Source organism: Meleagris gallopavo, chromosome 22 (genome assembly GCF_000146605.3).
Source record: "Meleagris gallopavo isolate NT-WF06-2002-E0010 breed Aviagen turkey brand Nicholas breeding stock chromosome 22, Turkey_5.1, whole genome shotgun sequence".
NCBI lineage: Eukaryota > Metazoa > Chordata > Aves > Galliformes > Phasianidae > Meleagris > Meleagris gallopavo.
Window position 1 is genome coordinate 13,688,007 of NC_015032.2, and position 15,284 is coordinate 13,703,290.

The following is a 15,284-nucleotide window of genomic DNA, read 5'->3' on the forward strand; positions in this document are numbered from 1 at the left end:
ACGGTACGGCCCGGCCGGGCCTATAGCGGGGGGGCAGCGCCTCCTCACTCAGGGGAGTGGGCTGGGGGTGCTCGAGCGCCGCCTTGCGGGCGCTGGGTGGGGTCGCTGGCAGTGCGCCCCCATGCGGCGGGGCGGGGCGTTACGGCGGGGGGACATCGAGGGGTCGTTTGGCTCCGGGATGGGGCACCGCGGGATGCGGCCGTTGGGGACTCGTCGGTGCTGTCCGTGCGGTGGGTGGGAGGGAAAGGGAAGCTGCGGTCACCGGGGGTTTGCTGGATGCTTTAACGTTGGCGTTCAGAGGGAGCTGAAGCTCTACCACAAGCTGCTGTAGTGGGTTTTCATCCAAAAAGTGTGCCAAAAAAGATGCTTAGCATTCACCGCTTCACTACGTGGCTCCTGTGTGTCCCAGAGCACTGAAACCCCACGGGGCAGCAGGAGGTGGGCGTCAGGGAGAGTCTGCCCCACCCAGCTCCTCGTCCTCTGCAGTTCCTCATCTCGTGGATCCCGGTTGGGTTCCATGAGCAGTGGGAGCTGCATCCCTTGGAAAAGCCCTCTGAGGAAGGGCGGTGTTGGCAGCCTCACCCTGCGTGGCCCTACAGAGCCTCTGTGAGCAGCGAGATTGGAGCTGCGTGTTGCATGGAGTGGCCCTGAACTGCCTCCCTGCTGCCCACCCAAGGCTGTGCTGACCTGCACCATGGGCAGGGTGAAGCAGAGCCCTTCCTCAGCCCCACACTAAGTGCTCCTGTGTGCCGTCTGTGTATTTAACCCATGTGAAACCCACCCTCTGTGCGCATTGCTCTCTTCCCTCGCTGCCCCAGAATCCCTGTGCTCTACAAAGCAGTTCCTTTAATAGCAGCTTACCTGCACAAAGCTAACAGCTAGCAAGTTTGTGTTTGTCGGGAGGTAAGTCAGTACAATGTGATGTATTTAAGTGGTTTAAATGTGACCTTCCTTGGGACAGCTGCTGTCAGTAGTTCAGACCTCTCCCTGGGTTGATGGTAGGCAGGAGCTGCTGCCTGGCCAGGAATCAGCAGGAACATGAGGCCCAGGTGTTACAGAGTGCACAACACCTGAGCTGGGGCTGAGTCAGTCCTTCCTGGAGTGGAAACAGTTGCAAAATAGCTCCGTGCTGCCATCATGGTCCTGTGTGAAGCTGTGATCTGATGAGGGTGACAAACAGTTCTGTGGCACTTCTGTGTCAGTGGGACAACCAATGCTGAGCCTGTGCTGGTCACAGTGTGGGTGGTCCGTGGTCTGTCCCAGCAGGCCTGTGTTGACATGTCCTGTTATCTTGCTTTGTGCTTTTCTTGCAGACTTTGACTCTAAGAAGAAAAGAAAAGTGGCAGAAATTTACCAGGCCCTGAACAGCGACCCTATTGATGTGGCAGCGCTCAGGCGAATGGCCATCAGTGAAGGAGGGCTGCTGACCGATGAGATCCGCTGCAAAGTGTGGCCAAAGCTGCTGAGTGTGAACACAGATGACCTGCCCCCCCTGCCAGGTACAGGGCAGCCCTGACAGGGTTCTGATGAGAATCTTTCTGCTTTAAGTTTTCTCTCTGCATGCTGGAGTGCTTCCCATTGAGCTCACACAGAAAGGGACTCGTGCTGCGTAATGAACACCGTAGGCTGTGCGCCCTGTATCTTGTGTAAATGGCACATCAGGAAACAGAGAGCTTCCTAAAACAACGTTTCTGTTCCTCTCTGGAGGTGTCATTATCTTTAGTGACAGTGCTAGAAACAAGTTTGCTTTAGATGTGGTTCTTGTGGCATTGTGTGGCTGGTTGGCACGTGGACGTCAGTTGGTAGCAAGAAATGTCAGTCAGACTGTTTTTGGTCGCTCTTTGGTGAGGTGGCTGTGCTGAGAAGTGCTGGGATGGGATATGCTGAGGTGTCTGCCAGCTGCAGGTGAGGCAGTTTGTGGGAAGCCTTTGCTCAGAAGGAACGGAGGGGACACGACCTGCGTGATGTGACACCTGCATGGCTTTAAACCTCAGCGGTGTAGGAGCTGGAAGTCCTGCAGCTGTCACAGTCACCGCCCTCGGGGACAGATTCTGTTGTTGCTCCTGAATTTGTGGTCATTCAGAAGTGCATGTATCCCCATGTCAGTCGAGAGCTGGATTATGGAAGGTGATCAGAGCTGCTGGAAGACAGCGTTGCATTTCATGTGACAGCATAGGTAGCATGCCAGCAAATTCTTTTCACTTCTGTTAGAGCTCTCTTAGCTACCAATGGGTGTTTGCTTTTTTTCCTCTGAATTATTTCTTTCAGCCATTCTTCACTGCCTCCACAGCGCGTTGTGCCTTGCTGTTGCTGAGTATGCTGTGAATTTCACAGCTAGATTGTGGAGCTAGGATATTTCCAGGAACTCTGAGAGTGGAGTCAGTTTAAGCATTTTAACATACGTTGTTTAAGTAATAGCCTTGTTTCCTTGCACTGGATCACTCTTTTTGTGCAGCAGTGAAAGTGAGAGGACAGGGCTGGTGTGTGACGTACAAAGAATGGGATGGGGGTGTTGTGTGGCCTCATCCTCCTGGCCAGTTCCATCTCCCAGTGCTCTTCCTGGTACCTTTGCACTACTCCACAGTTACCTGCTTCCTCTTTTCTTTCAGCAGGAAAGGAGCTGCGGGAGGACAACAAGGATTACCAGCAGGTGTTACTGGACGTACGGCGCTCCCTGCGGCGCTTCCCACCAGGTGAGAGGGGCTCACAGCGAGTGCCTGACCAGCACTGCGGGGAGGCTGACCTCTAGAAAGCCTCCTTGTGTCAGCTTACAGCAGCTTCTTTGCACAGTGGAGCTGTTCCGCAGCTGGCGGCTTCCTCCAGCCCCTGCCTGGGCTGCAGCTGGGGCCTGATGCTTTTCTGCCAACCTATGCTTCCCTGTCCGTGCTGAGCCCCTCTGTGCTCAGTCCTCTGTTGTTGAATGGTGTCAGCACAGAGATGTCCCATCCTGCACAGCTCTCACCTGTTGTGAACAGAGTGAGATTAGGACTGATGGAATGCTTGACAAATTGACCGTTTGCTTCAGTGTATTTCAGACAGGGGATTGTGCCCGAGGAGTGTGGAAGGCAGATCTGTTAGTGGGTAGAGCAGATTGTTTTACAGCTGTTCCCACGCCAGATTTCTCTCAGTGGTTCACACACCAAACTGAAGAGAAGTAACCTTTAGAAGCAGAAGGTTTCTGCAGTTGTTTAGTTCGGAAGGGTGGCTGGTGCCTTGTTGTGCTATTTATAAAGCAAGTAACCCAGCAGCTATCTAACTCTGCAGAGCAGCCGTTGTTCCTGGCCAGGATCTGCATCCCCCTTCTGCTGCTTTTATTTTGCATAAACAGTTGATTCACTCTGATTCTCTTTCGAGTGCCGATGCTGCCTGATTCCTGAAGGCTCTGCTGCTGCTTCGTTTGTTTGTTTTTGCCCTTGAATGGCAACCTCCTCCTGCCTATTTTTAGAAGCATCAGTGAAATAGGGGAAAAGGAGAACTTTGTCATTGCAGGATCTCCTCTGGGACGTTCTGCTTGGCTGTAGGGCATTTTCTCCGTTGACAGGGACTGCCAAAAAACAGCTGCAGCTGTGCATGGCAGGAACAGTGTTTTTCCCGTGACATCCTGTCCCTAAACACATGTTGTGAGCAGAGGACCAATATAAAGTTGTGGTGATTGAGGCCTCGCAATCTGATGCAGCTGGCACAGTTTCTGTGAAAACTTTGTCCTGTTTAATTTTTTCTAGAGCCCTTGGGAAATTAAAAATGATTAAAATGTCCTCAGCAGTGCTGGATGTGCAGTGCAATTTGCCCCTCACAGCACTGTACAAACACCCATAAGCCCACCCATGTCATCCACGGTGACTTCCTGCAGGTAGGGACTCCGCAGCTCCAAAGGTTAAGCAGGCTCACAGCTGGTTGGCTTCTCCAGGGCCAGCAGGAGCAGCTTTAGAACCTGGGTCTTTCACAGCTTTCTCAGCCCGCTCCCTGTTGTCCCACATCCTTTGTGATGAGGCTGGTTGATAAACATGCAGGCAGGGAGCAGCGGGTGATGCAGCCCATCACACCAGTGCCTTGTCCCCACAGGGATGCCGGATGACCAGAGAGAGGGGCTGCAGGAGGAGCTCATTGATATTATCCTCCACGTCCTGAAGCGCAACCCGCAGCTGCACTACTACCAGGGCTACCACGACATCGTGGTCACTTTCCTGCTGGTGGTTGGGGACAGGCTGGCCACAGCTCTGGTGGAGAAGCTCTCGACGCATCATCTCAGGTACTCAGAGACTCAGCCAGGGGAGAGGAGCTGCTGTGACTGTGGCTGTGGGGGCAGAGGGGCGGCCTGTCCGGAAGCAGAGCCCCATTAGGGCTGGCTGCCCTGTATGTCTGTGCCAGGAGGTGCTGCTGGAGATGGCACGTGGATTTGCAGGCAGTTGTGCTCTGGGGAAGGGCTGACGGGGCCGTCAGTTAGTTTGTATTATCTCTTGAAGATGAAAAAGCAGCACACACGCATTACTCATGGTTCTGTTGGCCATGTGTCCTGTCAGGGCCTCTCTGGCTGCTAGGGCTCAGCATAGTGCTTCCCACTCAGCCTTTATAGAGCCTTGGGAAGTTCTGTACTGAAACTGTGGTCTGTACAGCCAGTGTCCTAAGCCCCAGGTTAAGTGCCTTTCCTCTTGATGCATTGAAATGAGAGCAAGCCTTCAAGTTGGTGAGTGCTTTGGAGGGATTTTGTCTCCTCTCCCTTGTGACAAGCCGAAAAGGCTTTAGGGCTCATGTGTACAGCAAAGAAAGAAGTGTCCATTGACACCACCGTGATTGTCTGGGTCAGGTTTTGTGTGCACACAAGCTTTTTGTGACCCAGATTGGTAGGCAGGGACCTGTTACAAACAAGTAGAATTCCCTGGGACTGAAAACCACCCTTCCAGCAAAGCTGTTTATTGCAAGTACATTTATTTACTTCTTATGTGCCTCACTGGAGGAGAACTCACTGATGTTGTTTCTTGAGAATTCTTTTTAAATCTTTTCTCAGGGATTTTATGGACCCAACAATGGATAATACCAAGCACATTTTGAATTACCTGATGCCCATCATAGACCAGGTGAACCCTGAGGTGCATGACTTCATGCAGAGGTACGCAGACGTTCCCTGGCTCTGCCCAACCTCTCTCACATTCTTGTACTTGGGACCCTTTGCACCAGCCTGCCCCCAGCACCACGGTGGCTTCTTGTGAGTCAACAGCTGGCCCACAGCTCATGGCAACAGTCCAAAGCCACGTGGCACCCAGCTTACAAGCAGACCCAAACGTGCTGCCTATCCTGGGAGCTTTTAAATGCTGGTATCTTCACCCCTATGGCCTGTGTTGGAAAAGCTGGGGGTTGCATTACTTTGCATTCCACGTCATGCAAAGCTGCCAGTTTGCAGTTCTGGGGTTGCTGTTGCATGTCTGTGGTTTGTTACTAGCTCTGGGGATAATTGCCAGGTTGTGCAGCAGGGATGCAGAAGTGTAGTGTGAATACAGTAAAGCAGAAGTGAGGAGGTAAGTCAGAAGGGTCTGTGCAGAGCCCTTTTCTGGGCAGCTGTCTGTTAGCGTTTCACAGCCAGCATGTCTTCGGGTATCAAGCTTGCAAATTCTAGAGCAATGCTAAGTTTCAGGGTCGAATGTGAAAAGCTGGCTGTGCTTCAGCAGTGTCTCCGAGCTGCAGCACCTAACTGTGCTTTCTCTCCGTGCAGTGCGGAAGTGGGAACCATCTTTGCTCTCAGCTGGCTCATCACGTGGTTTGGGCACGTTCTGTCTGACTTCAGGCACGTCGTGCGATTATACGACTTCTTCCTGGCTTGCCATCCACTGATGCCCATTTATTTTGCTGCTGTGGTAGGTATTGGCTGGAATGGTGGCAGGGGATGTGCTGAGCCACTGCAAGGTGCCGTGGGGCTGCAGAGAGGGTCTGGCAGTGCTGGTGCTTTGCTGCCCTCTGCGTTTCTCTTCCCATATGGGCTCTGTTTCAGTGCAGTGTATCCCCTGAGGAAGGGCAGATCTTTCAGGCAGAAGTGAAATGTTTTTCTCTTCTGGCCCTGAAGTGTCAAAGAGCAGCTGTCCCTGTTTCCCTGGCTGTGCTCAGTGCTCTCTCTCCTCTGCAGATTGTGCTTTACCGGGAGCAGGAAGTTCTGGACTGCGAGTGCGACATGGCCTCGGTACACCACCTCCTGTCCCAGATCCCACAGGACCTTCCTTATGAGACTCTGATCAGCAGAGCAGGGGACCTTTTTGTTCAGTTTCCTCCATCTGAGCTCGCCAGGGAGGCAGCACAGCAGCAGGCTGAGCGGTGAGTGCAGGGCGGCCTCGTGCCCCCAGTGTAGGAGCTATGCCTGGTTCTGTACCTTGCCCTGGCCGGGTCTCATTGCCTGGTGAAGACCTCCCTGCCCAGACAGGAGGCTCTAGGGCACTTCTTGACCCATTTCTTCTCTTGCAGGACCGCGGCTTCCACTTTTAAGGACTTTGAGTTGGCATCAGTGCAGCAGAGACCAGACACTGTGTTGAGACAGCGCTTCAGGGAGAGGCTCCGAGGGGAGGAGCGGACAAAATCCATTTTGACAAAGCCAAGGACCAACCGTTTTGTCAAGCTGGCAGTGATGGGGCTGACGGTGGCACTGGGAGCAGCTGCCCTGGCTGTGGTGAAGAGTGCACTGGAGTGGGCACCCAAGTTTGAACTCCAGATTTTCCCCTGAAGCCAAAGGAAATGCTTACTTTGTCGTCACATCCCACGTTGACACAGAATGATGTTTGGAAGGACGTGTCTGGAAACAACCTGTCTGAAGAGTTTTCTATTCTTGCCGTGTTCCGTGATGCTCTTGGCCTTTGTGACAGAGACTGGTGGGAACCAGTCCAGCAGGATTGTTCCCCACACCGGCACTCACCTTGTTTTCTCCTCCCCGTGCAGGGGCAAGCAGATGGACACCGCCACTGTACGGATGAGTCTGACTCTTCCAGCCTTGTGCAAGTGACCGCAAGTGGTGAGCTGTGCCGAGGCAATCCCACATCCTCTATCAGGGATAATCAGTGGGAGTGAGGGCAGGTGCTCACCTAGGGGGGGGAGTGTCGGGGCAGGGTTTGACCTGCTTAGTGGTGAGGAGCTTGTACATGCTCCTGTGGAATAGAGGAGCCCTCTGGCTCTGTATCACTCTGGCTGCCAGGGCAGCCTGCCTTCTCCATTTGCATTCACCAGTGCTCTGACCCTTTTCTTTCCTTACAGGCAGCCTCTCAGTAGAACCAAACCTGTACCAAGCCCCTGTCAGCACCCTGCCACGAGATCATCTCCAATGCATAACAATTTGTGATTCCACTTTCTTGTTTGTGGGCTGGTCAGATTGCAGGGGACAGGTCCAGCAGGGTCCTCTGCTGGCAACAGCAGCACAGTCGTGTATCAGGTCAGTGAGGTGATTCAGGCGTTGTTCATCCTGCCTGATCCAGATCCCATCACCACAAGCCAGAGCCGTTAACACTGCTCATTTTCACAGCTTTGGGAGCAGACTCCAAAGTGGAGAATGGCTTTTTTTACAGATAGAAGCAGTTTGCACAGGACGAAAGTCTGCTACAGACATCTGTCATAATTCTCCCCCACGAGCAGATCAGATTCTGTGACGCCCCTCAGAATAACACAGATGAGGGATTTCCCAGAAAGGCCACCCCAGTGCTGCATACCCCACCTGGGTGCTGCTTCCTGCCTGCCAAGAAAGCTCAGCAGCAAATTCTGCTCAAGAGCTCTGTATCCCACTGACACAAAGCCAATAGACACTCTATGCCTCTACCTCCCCTCTGAACTGCTAAACCTCCCACAAGTGCCCTTACCTGCCCCGACTGGTTCCCACCCAGCTGCCTGCCCCTGCTGTCTTGTGCCCAAAGCCATCCATGCTGTGCCCAGGGGCTGCACACCTGAAATGTAGATGTTGGTTGAAGAGTTGTAGATTTCTGGTTATAGAAGGAAGCTCATGCCCTGCAAGGCTCAGCACCCTCCTGTCCCTGACCACCTGTGTGCAAATTCATCACCACATCCATGTAAGTTTTGGATTGCCCCGTGGGCCCTCGCTCTGTGACACAGGTAGGGAAGCAGGACCTGGTCCCTCACCTGTGTTGGCATCTCCTGGCCGTGCCACTCACTGGTGCCAACACCAGGGCTCTCTCTGCCTCTCCTGAGGGCTGGTGGCGGCCTGTGTGGCTGTTTCCATGGCTGTTTCCATGGCTGAAGGCAGAGTGCTTTCCTGCACGTGTGGGGACTGGCAGTATGGGGCGGCAGCAGCCTCTGCCAAGGCAGTAACAGTGAGGGAAGCAGGCTGTGACTTTGCACTTTAGAAATTTGTGGTACCAGAGTTTGTGGTGGCTGCGCCACGAGCTGGAGGTGCTGCTGGGGGTCCCGTGCCACACCTGGGCAGTGCAGTGCAGTGCCTGGATACCCTCTGCCCCCAGGTGAGGGGTGTGTGGGGCACAGTGCCCTCCTGCAGCCCCCCGCTCTCTGCCCACCGTGCACTTTAGTTCCTGCGTTGCCCAGGGGAAGGGTGAGCGAGGAGGTGGTCTCTTTGGGTGCTCCAGCGACTCTGTACAGACTTATACATACCTGTGTAAATGCAGATTTGTACAAACCCTATTGCTGTAAAATAAACAGTTACTAAACGTTTTCCTCCCCCTGTGCCACCAGGGTCCGGTGCTGCCGTGCACTCTGGTGCCACGTCCCATCCCACAGCAGCCAGGGCAGCGTGGGAAGAGGAGCAGGAGCCAACCGGGTGCCTTTGTGCTGCCGTCCTCCCTCTGCCCACGGCTCTGGAATGCCGGCATGCGCTTTTGCCCCTGGCTCTCCCAGCCCTTCCCCACGCCAGCAGCGCGGCTGGCAGCACAGGGATGGAAATAGCCCGACCCAGCAGCCCATTGTGTGCCTGGGGCTGGCTGCCCAGCCGGGAGGAGATCCCGCACTGCTGGGCACTGTGCCCCTCTGTGGTGTCCCTGTGCTCTGCATGAGGCTGGTGGCCGTGTTTACCAGCTCGGCCAGGGTTATTTTTAGTTTGCTCTGACTTCCTTTGGGGGAGCAATTTTCTTAATAGTGCCCTCAGCCCTTCAGAAGGAATGTGAAAGCAGAGGCCCTGCGGCCCCTTCCTCAAGGAAGCAAGGGATGCTTGAGCGTTCTGTGGGCTGTGGAGCTGCGTTTGGGAGCTGCATGGACCCCTTGGTGGGCTCAGTCCCTTGGGTTGACACAGGGCTGCTCCCAGCCTGGCAGGGTATTTGTACTCGGTTGTCTCCACTGAGGGAAAGAAAATGATCTTGGGTGTCGTGCAGCAACCTTTGGGACAGTGAGGGGCAGGTGGGTGCCTGTGCCTGGCAGTGTGTGCTCTGTGTTGTAAAAGCCCTGCCCAGCTCTGATGCACTGATGCTGCAGCACACATCCCCCATACACAACACTCATTGCCCCGGAGCTGAGCCTCAGCAGCAAGAACAGCCCACAGCCACGCATCTTTTATTCACCCCAGAAAGAGCAAAATGAAGGAAACCAAGGCGAGTGCGGAACGTCTGCTCCATCCCAGGGGCTGCAGCGTGGATGAACACGTGGGGCTGCAGGCAGGGTGCTGTGCTGGAGGCAGGAGCTCCCACTGCAAGCACCTGGCAGCATCGGGCATTTACAGCTGGTGGCTGTGCCTGTCCGTCCCCATGGCTGGTTGGGGAGCAGGTGGAGGAGCTGCAGTCCTCTGCTGGAATGTCCCGGGCCAGGACCTGGTGGTGGCCGATGGTGCAGAGGATCCTTGCAGGTGGAGGATGGCACTGAGCGCAGTGAGTCCCTGTGGCACAGCTGGGATCCAGGGTCAGCCATCTGGGTGCCAGGAAGGGATCCAAGGTGGGATCTAGTTGAGTCCAGGCTGGAGCTGGGCTGAGATCAGGCTGTGTCAGGCCAGGATCAGGGCTTTGCTGGGCAGCTGCCTGCTCCATCCCATCCCATCCCATCCCATCCCCACCACATCTATGAACTGGGTTGCAGCACCCCAGCCCAAGCAGCCTCCCCTCCTCCCACCCTGCTCACCCCCACCCACGCAGCCTCAAGCAGAGGATTTCCCAGCATTTTACCTAGCAGCAGCAGTGCAGCCAGTGCATTCACACCTCCTGCCGGGGCTGGACACCATGGAGCTGGGAGGCACCGAAAGGCAGCGCGGGGCCCTGGGGGCTGCTCTGCAGGATGGGTGACAGCTGCTGCTCATCTTCTTGGGGGCCACCCCAAGCTCTGCCCAGCACACAGCAGAGCAGCCCCACAGCACCCAGCACTGCAGCTGTGATGCACAGCGCCGTGCCCAGCAGCCGGCACACACTCAGCACGTGGTTATAGCGCATGGCCTGCACGTCCAGCACCACCAGATCCTCTTCCTCGATGCCCTCCAGCCTGGGGGGCACCAGCCAGCCTGTGGTCAGGGCAGCCACTCCCACCAGCAGAAACAGAGTGCCTGTGGAGAGGGTCACCTGGGAACAGGAATGGGGAGCAGGTCAGCCTAGAGGAGTGCGTGGCTGGCATTGGGGTGCCATGAGTACTTCATACAAGATGAGAGGGAAGAAAAAATTGGGGGGGAGGGATCTCTTACCTTCCAGATAATGGAGGGCCATACACTGTGGGGATGGGAAGGTGAAGACTCATCTGTGTCCCCATCAGGGCTGGCCCCAGTGCAGTCCTCATAGAAGAGGTGGAGGTAGGAGCGCACCCCGTACCACTTCCCCTGTGCCACGCTGGGGCCGCGGCTGCAGCTGCAGGAGGGCTGAAGGGTGGGCATCTGGCCTGGGGGACTGGTGGGGGGGGGGGTGATGCATCACCTGAGCCCTCCCCACAGTCCCAGCACCCACAGGCTTAGTTCTCTGGGCACAGGGCAGGGGATGGGGTGCCAGTGCCAGATGTGTCCCCTGCGCATTCTGGGGAGCACTGAAGGGACTGCCATTGCTGCCTGGGACAGCGAAGCCCTTATCCCCGTGGGATGTGATAGGGGAGGGGGCACTCCGTGCCCTGCCTGACCTGGGACAGACCCAGCAGGATCGGGACCCGCATCAGCCCACCCGCGGCGCCCAATAGACGGCAATGGGGATGGAGGGGGGCGGCAGGGAGGGACGTGGCCTCCATCGTGTCCCCGTGGCTGCTGGGTGCAGGGACGCAGCCACCGCAGTCAGAGCGCCGTGTCCCTCCCCGCCGCCGTAGGGACATTGCCATGGGAACTGCCTGCTCAGCCCTTCGTCACCGCGTCCCTGCAGCGTGGTGTGTGAGAGGGGGGAGATGACGTGTGGGACCCTTTCGGTGCTGGGCTGTGATGCTGAACAAAGCCCGGCGCCAGAGAGGCCTCATGGGGGGAAGCAGCAGTCCCCCATTCCTGGGGACATCCTGGTGCCACAGCCCCAGTGAAGCCACAGGGTCCTTCTTGCATGCAGTGGGTGCTGCCTGGGTTTGGGAGGGACATCCATCCTGCATCCAATACACAGCATCATCCCTACCTGCTCCTTGCTTACCTGGGGGGGGTTTCAGCACATCCTTCCCTGTCCCAGCGTTGTCACCAGCAGTGCTCACTTTGCTGTCCCCGTCTCCGTGTGGGATCCCACAGCCGGGACCCAGTGATCAGAGGCAGTGCTGGGCACACTCCCTGCTTCCCAAGGGGGGTTGGGGCAGTGTGAAGGGAGCAGCGTGACTCCTTGCTGCACGGCTGAGAGCTGCCACCGCCTGTGAGCCGCTGCTGTGTGTGACTCAGAGTGGGGCTGGCGGTGGGGACACGTGGCTGTACAGGCAGCACCAGGTGCTCAGCAAGGCCAGGCTGGACCAGGGGCATCCCAGCACACTGCTGTGTCGTGAGGTCACCGTGCAGGAGCTCAGACTCACAGCCGAGGGCTGCCACATGCCTGGGTCACAGCCAGGCTGCTTAGTGCTGCTGAGATCACAGGCAGAGGCACCTCCATGTCCCACAGTGGGTGTTGTCCTGTGGGTATGGGAGGGTCTCAGCAGGGCCAGCCCAGTGCCCAGCCCCTCCCCCAGCAGGGATGGGAGGGCAGGTGGTACCCAGGGATGCTGTAGTACCCAAGGATGCTGCAGGCTCCCTTGTTGCCGTGGCAACAGCTGGAGGGGGGGAGTGATGCAAGCGCTGTGTGCCCTCCCCCTGAGGCCCCATCCAGTGGGGCCAGATCAATGCCTGCTGTCACACTATGGAGCCAATGGGGCTGTGCGAGCACATGCATGCATGGAGCACACACACAGAGCACACGCGTGCACAGAGCACGCAGTGCTCATGGATGCACAGCATGGTTGTGCACACACAGGTACAGCCTGCGTGGGTTGGTAGTGGAACACCGCTGAGTGTTGGGACCCACGGGTTGGTAGTGGAACCCCATGGAGTTGTATGGGAGCCACTGCATCTGAGCCAGAGCTGGATTCTGACCCCCAGAACCCCACATCCCTGAGGGGTCCCCATGTTTGTGCAGGCTGGGGAGGTGTAAGCGGCGCAGGAGGAGCCGGAGCCACGTGGAGCAGACCAACACACTTTATTCCATAGTCACAACACTGGGATAACCACTAGCCGAGCTTCCACACCACCGGCCCTGGCCGTGCCGTCAGGTGGCCACGGGTGGGACATCCCCTCCACCAGCCCAAGACAACAGCTGCAGGACCCCTCCCCAACACAACCAAAGGAACCCCGAGTGCTCGCGGCAGCTCCGGCCCGCTGGGATGCCGCCAGGGCGGCTTCTTCCTGAGAGAGGTTTGGTTTATTTTTTTATTATTATTATTTTCCACTTATTATTAATTACGATTCGCTTTGTCTCTAGTGATGAGGATGGCGCACGCACACTCGCTCGCACACTGGGGGAGGGATGGGGGCTCGGCAGGACGGACGGACGGGGGGGGCTTCTATGCACTACAACCACATAGCACAGAACATCCACCAGGAGGGCCACGGCGGGCAGGGGGACGGGGACCACGCGCACGGTGTTGTGCTTGAGGCCGGGCTCGGGGGGGGGGCTGAGCCAGAGCCTGTCCTGAGGAAACGCTGGGGATGCAGCCCCGCACCGTGGCCTCGGGCCCTGCCGGTATTTGGGGTTTGGCTCCCCGTGTGGGATGTGGCGGCGGTAGGGGGCTCCGATGCCCCCAGAAGGCAGCGAGGTGTCGGGTGGGAGCTGTGCGCCGGGGAAGCCCTTCAATGAACCCCAAACCCGGTTTGTGCGTGGAGCCCCTCGGCATTTGGCTTTTCTGCTGGGTTGGAGCGGAGGGAGAGGGTCTGGGGGGGGGGGGAGGGGAGGGGGATGCTCTCTACATGGGGACACGTGGGCGGCATCCGCCTGCCTTGCAGGATCGCACCCGCACCGGGGCTACTAAACACCGTCGGGAATGCAACACCAGACACACGCACACCACAGCTACCTCTACACACCTACACATCGATAACGCTGAGCTCGCGGCTCCGCAGCCCCGCGGCCACTGGGGCGGGAGGCACCCGGTGCCCTTAAGCGGGGACACGGCGCTCCCTGCGGCATCTCCGGCGATGCCAGCAGCCCCACATTGCTCCCCATAGAGGGGGACAAAGGGGCTGAGCGTGCCCTGCTCGTGGCTCCATCCAGCCCCGTTGCAAAGGGTGCACGTGGGGCTGCGTGCATCCGGAGGAAACGGCATCCCCCCAAAGCGGGGACGGGTAGGGTTAGGGGGATCCTTCGTGCCCAGATTCCCACTTTGGAATCGAGGACCTCAGAAGCCGCTTCCGTGCCACACAGACGTGGGATGGAGCTCCGCATCCCCCGCCCTGCCGGCACCACGGCCATGTGCTCACAGACAGCGGGAGGAGGCGGATTGCTGCAGGAAGGAACCATTGGGGAAAGCAAAGACAAACGCGGCCGGAGGAGCGCTGCAGCAGGAGCTGCCCTGCTGGGGAGCTCTGCAGCGCTGCTCTGCAATGAAGCCCAGGCTCCCGGAGCCAACACCGGGTGCACCACACAGGATCGCTGCACCAGAGCACCACCCGCACCCCACATCTCCACCAGCATCAGCTGCTGGTGGCGGTGGTGGCCCCGCGCGAGAGCTTACGGCAGATTTCCTGCAGCACGGGCTTCGCCAGCCATGGGGGACGAGCCCAGAGTGGGTCCCATACAGGCGTGGGCACCCCACGCCGGGGCGTTAATGCCGGGCAGGCTGCCCTACAGCACGGGCTCACGGTGCGGGAGGCTGTGCACAAATGCCTGGAGAGAGGAATAACGCAGCCTCCCCGCGCCACGTGCGGATCACGTGCATGCAACTTCGCTCTGCCCCAAACCCAGTGGCGGGGAGAACGCGCCGCAGCCAAAACGCGAGGAGAGAGCCGGTCCTGAGGGACCCCCGACCCCAAAGGCGGGGACCCCGCAGCACAGGGCAGCAGGTAGGGAGGGATTGAGATGGGTTCTGCCACCACGGAGAGCCTCGGGCACGGTGCGGCCAAAGGTAGCGCTCCCAAAGGGCTGCTATGAGGAACAGGAGAGAATCGAAGACTTGCTTTCTATGCAATCCAAAAAAGCAAATAATAATAATGATAATAAAGGAAATTGGCTGTTCTCCAAGGGATGGACGAGTGGGAGAGCTAAGGAGGAGAAAATGGGGCAGCGCGAGGCAGGGACAGAGCTGCAGGGGGAAGGGGTCTGGCAGGGGATGGTGACAATGGGACCCTGCCAGGCAGTCGCCTTTCATGGGCGAAGAACGGCAGCGTGCCGTGCAGCGAGGAGGGCTGAGCCCTGCACTGCCATGGATGGATGGAGGAGGAGTGGGTGTGTGCCGGGGGGGATGGGGGGAGCAGGGAGCTCTGCCTTCCAGCGGCTTCAAGGCTAAATACCTGATTCCTGCATGTAAACAGCTGGTTTCGGTTTTTGTTTTTTTTCTTTTTTTTTTTCTTTTCTTTTCTTTTTTTTTCTTTTTTTTTTTTGAGACGTACCTTGATTGTGGGAAAAGAAGAGGAGTTACCTGCAGAGCGCGGCACTCAGTAGGTAAAGACCAAGTCCGAGATGCTGGACATGAGCCAGTCCCCCGCGATCATCTCCGTCACCTCGGGCGTGCAATAGTCCGGGAATTCGAAGTGCGAGGACGCGCCCCGCGGGAACAGATCGAGGTCCTTGTCCAGGACGGACCAGTCCAGAGCCCCGCACGCCGTGCCACCCGGTGCCCGCGCGGGCAGCACGCCCAGCAGCTCCTCCTCCAGCTCCTCGTCCGAGGAACCCAGGGAGGACGGAGGCGAACCGGCCGGTGCGGGAGATGGGGACGCGCTCTCCGGGCGCGGCTCGGGGCTGGTGGCGGCCGCGGGG

The 15,284-nt window shown here is 57.7% G+C and overlaps 2 protein-coding genes across 7 annotated transcripts; one reads left to right on the forward strand and one right to left on the reverse strand.

Moving 5' to 3' along the window:
* Positions 1 to 1,198: 1,198 nt before the first annotated feature.
* TBC1D20 (TBC1 domain family member 20) lies at positions 1,199 to 8,646 on the forward strand. Its single transcript, XM_031556583.1, has 7 exons — positions 1,199 to 1,499; positions 2,613 to 2,693; positions 4,063 to 4,249; positions 5,006 to 5,107; positions 5,708 to 5,849; positions 6,116 to 6,300; positions 6,448 to 8,646. Exons 1-7 carry the CDS (start codon positions 1,214 to 1,216, stop codon positions 6,701 to 6,703), a joined length of 1,239 nt encoding a protein of 412 aa, XP_031412443.1. The 5' UTR covers positions 1,199 to 1,213; the 3' UTR covers positions 6,704 to 8,646.
* A 1,088-nt stretch (positions 8,647 to 9,734) lies between these two features.
* NRSN2 (neurensin 2) lies at positions 9,735 to 12,140 on the reverse strand. 6 transcript variants are annotated; one of them, XM_031556586.1, is made up of 5 exons: positions 11,493 to 12,140; positions 10,586 to 10,784; positions 10,319 to 10,466; positions 10,080 to 10,181; positions 9,735 to 9,828 (listed from the first exon to the last, which is right to left on the reverse strand). In XM_031556586.1, exons 2-5 carry the CDS (start codon positions 10,769 to 10,771, stop codon positions 9,821 to 9,823), a joined length of 444 nt encoding a protein of 147 aa, XP_031412446.1. In that variant the 5' UTR covers positions 10,772 to 10,784; positions 11,493 to 12,140; the 3' UTR covers positions 9,735 to 9,820. The 6 variants fall into 6 exon arrangements, with proteins under 6 accessions (XP_031412446.1, XP_031412444.1, XP_031412445.1 ...); XM_031556585.1 differs by having other exon boundaries at positions 9,767 to 9,885; positions 11,493 to 12,134; XM_031556587.1 differs by having other exon boundaries at positions 9,805 to 9,896; positions 11,493 to 12,135.
* Positions 12,141 to 15,284: the final 3,144 nt, after the last annotated feature.

Coding starts and splice junctions, on each gene's coding strand:
- TBC1D20 (XM_031556583.1), top strand. CDS start 1,214: ATGCTGAGCCTGTGCTGGTCACAGTGTGGGTGGTCCGTGGTCTGTCCC. Junction 5,850..6,115: donor CCATTTATTTTGCTGCTGTG/GTAGGTATTGGC, acceptor TCTCCTCTGCAG/ATTGTGCTTTACCGGGAGCA. Junction 6,301..6,447: donor GCACAGCAGCAGGCTGAGCG/GTGAGTGCAGGG, acceptor CTTCTCTTGCAG/GACCGCGGCTTCCACTTTTA.
- NRSN2 (XM_031556584.1), bottom strand. CDS start 10,771: ATGCCCACCCTTCAGCCCTCCTGCAGCTGCAGCCGCGGCCCCAGCGTG. Junction 10,467..10,585: donor GGCCCTCCATTATCTGGAAG/GTAAGAGATCCC, acceptor TCCTGTTCCCAG/GTGACCCTCTCCACAGGCAC.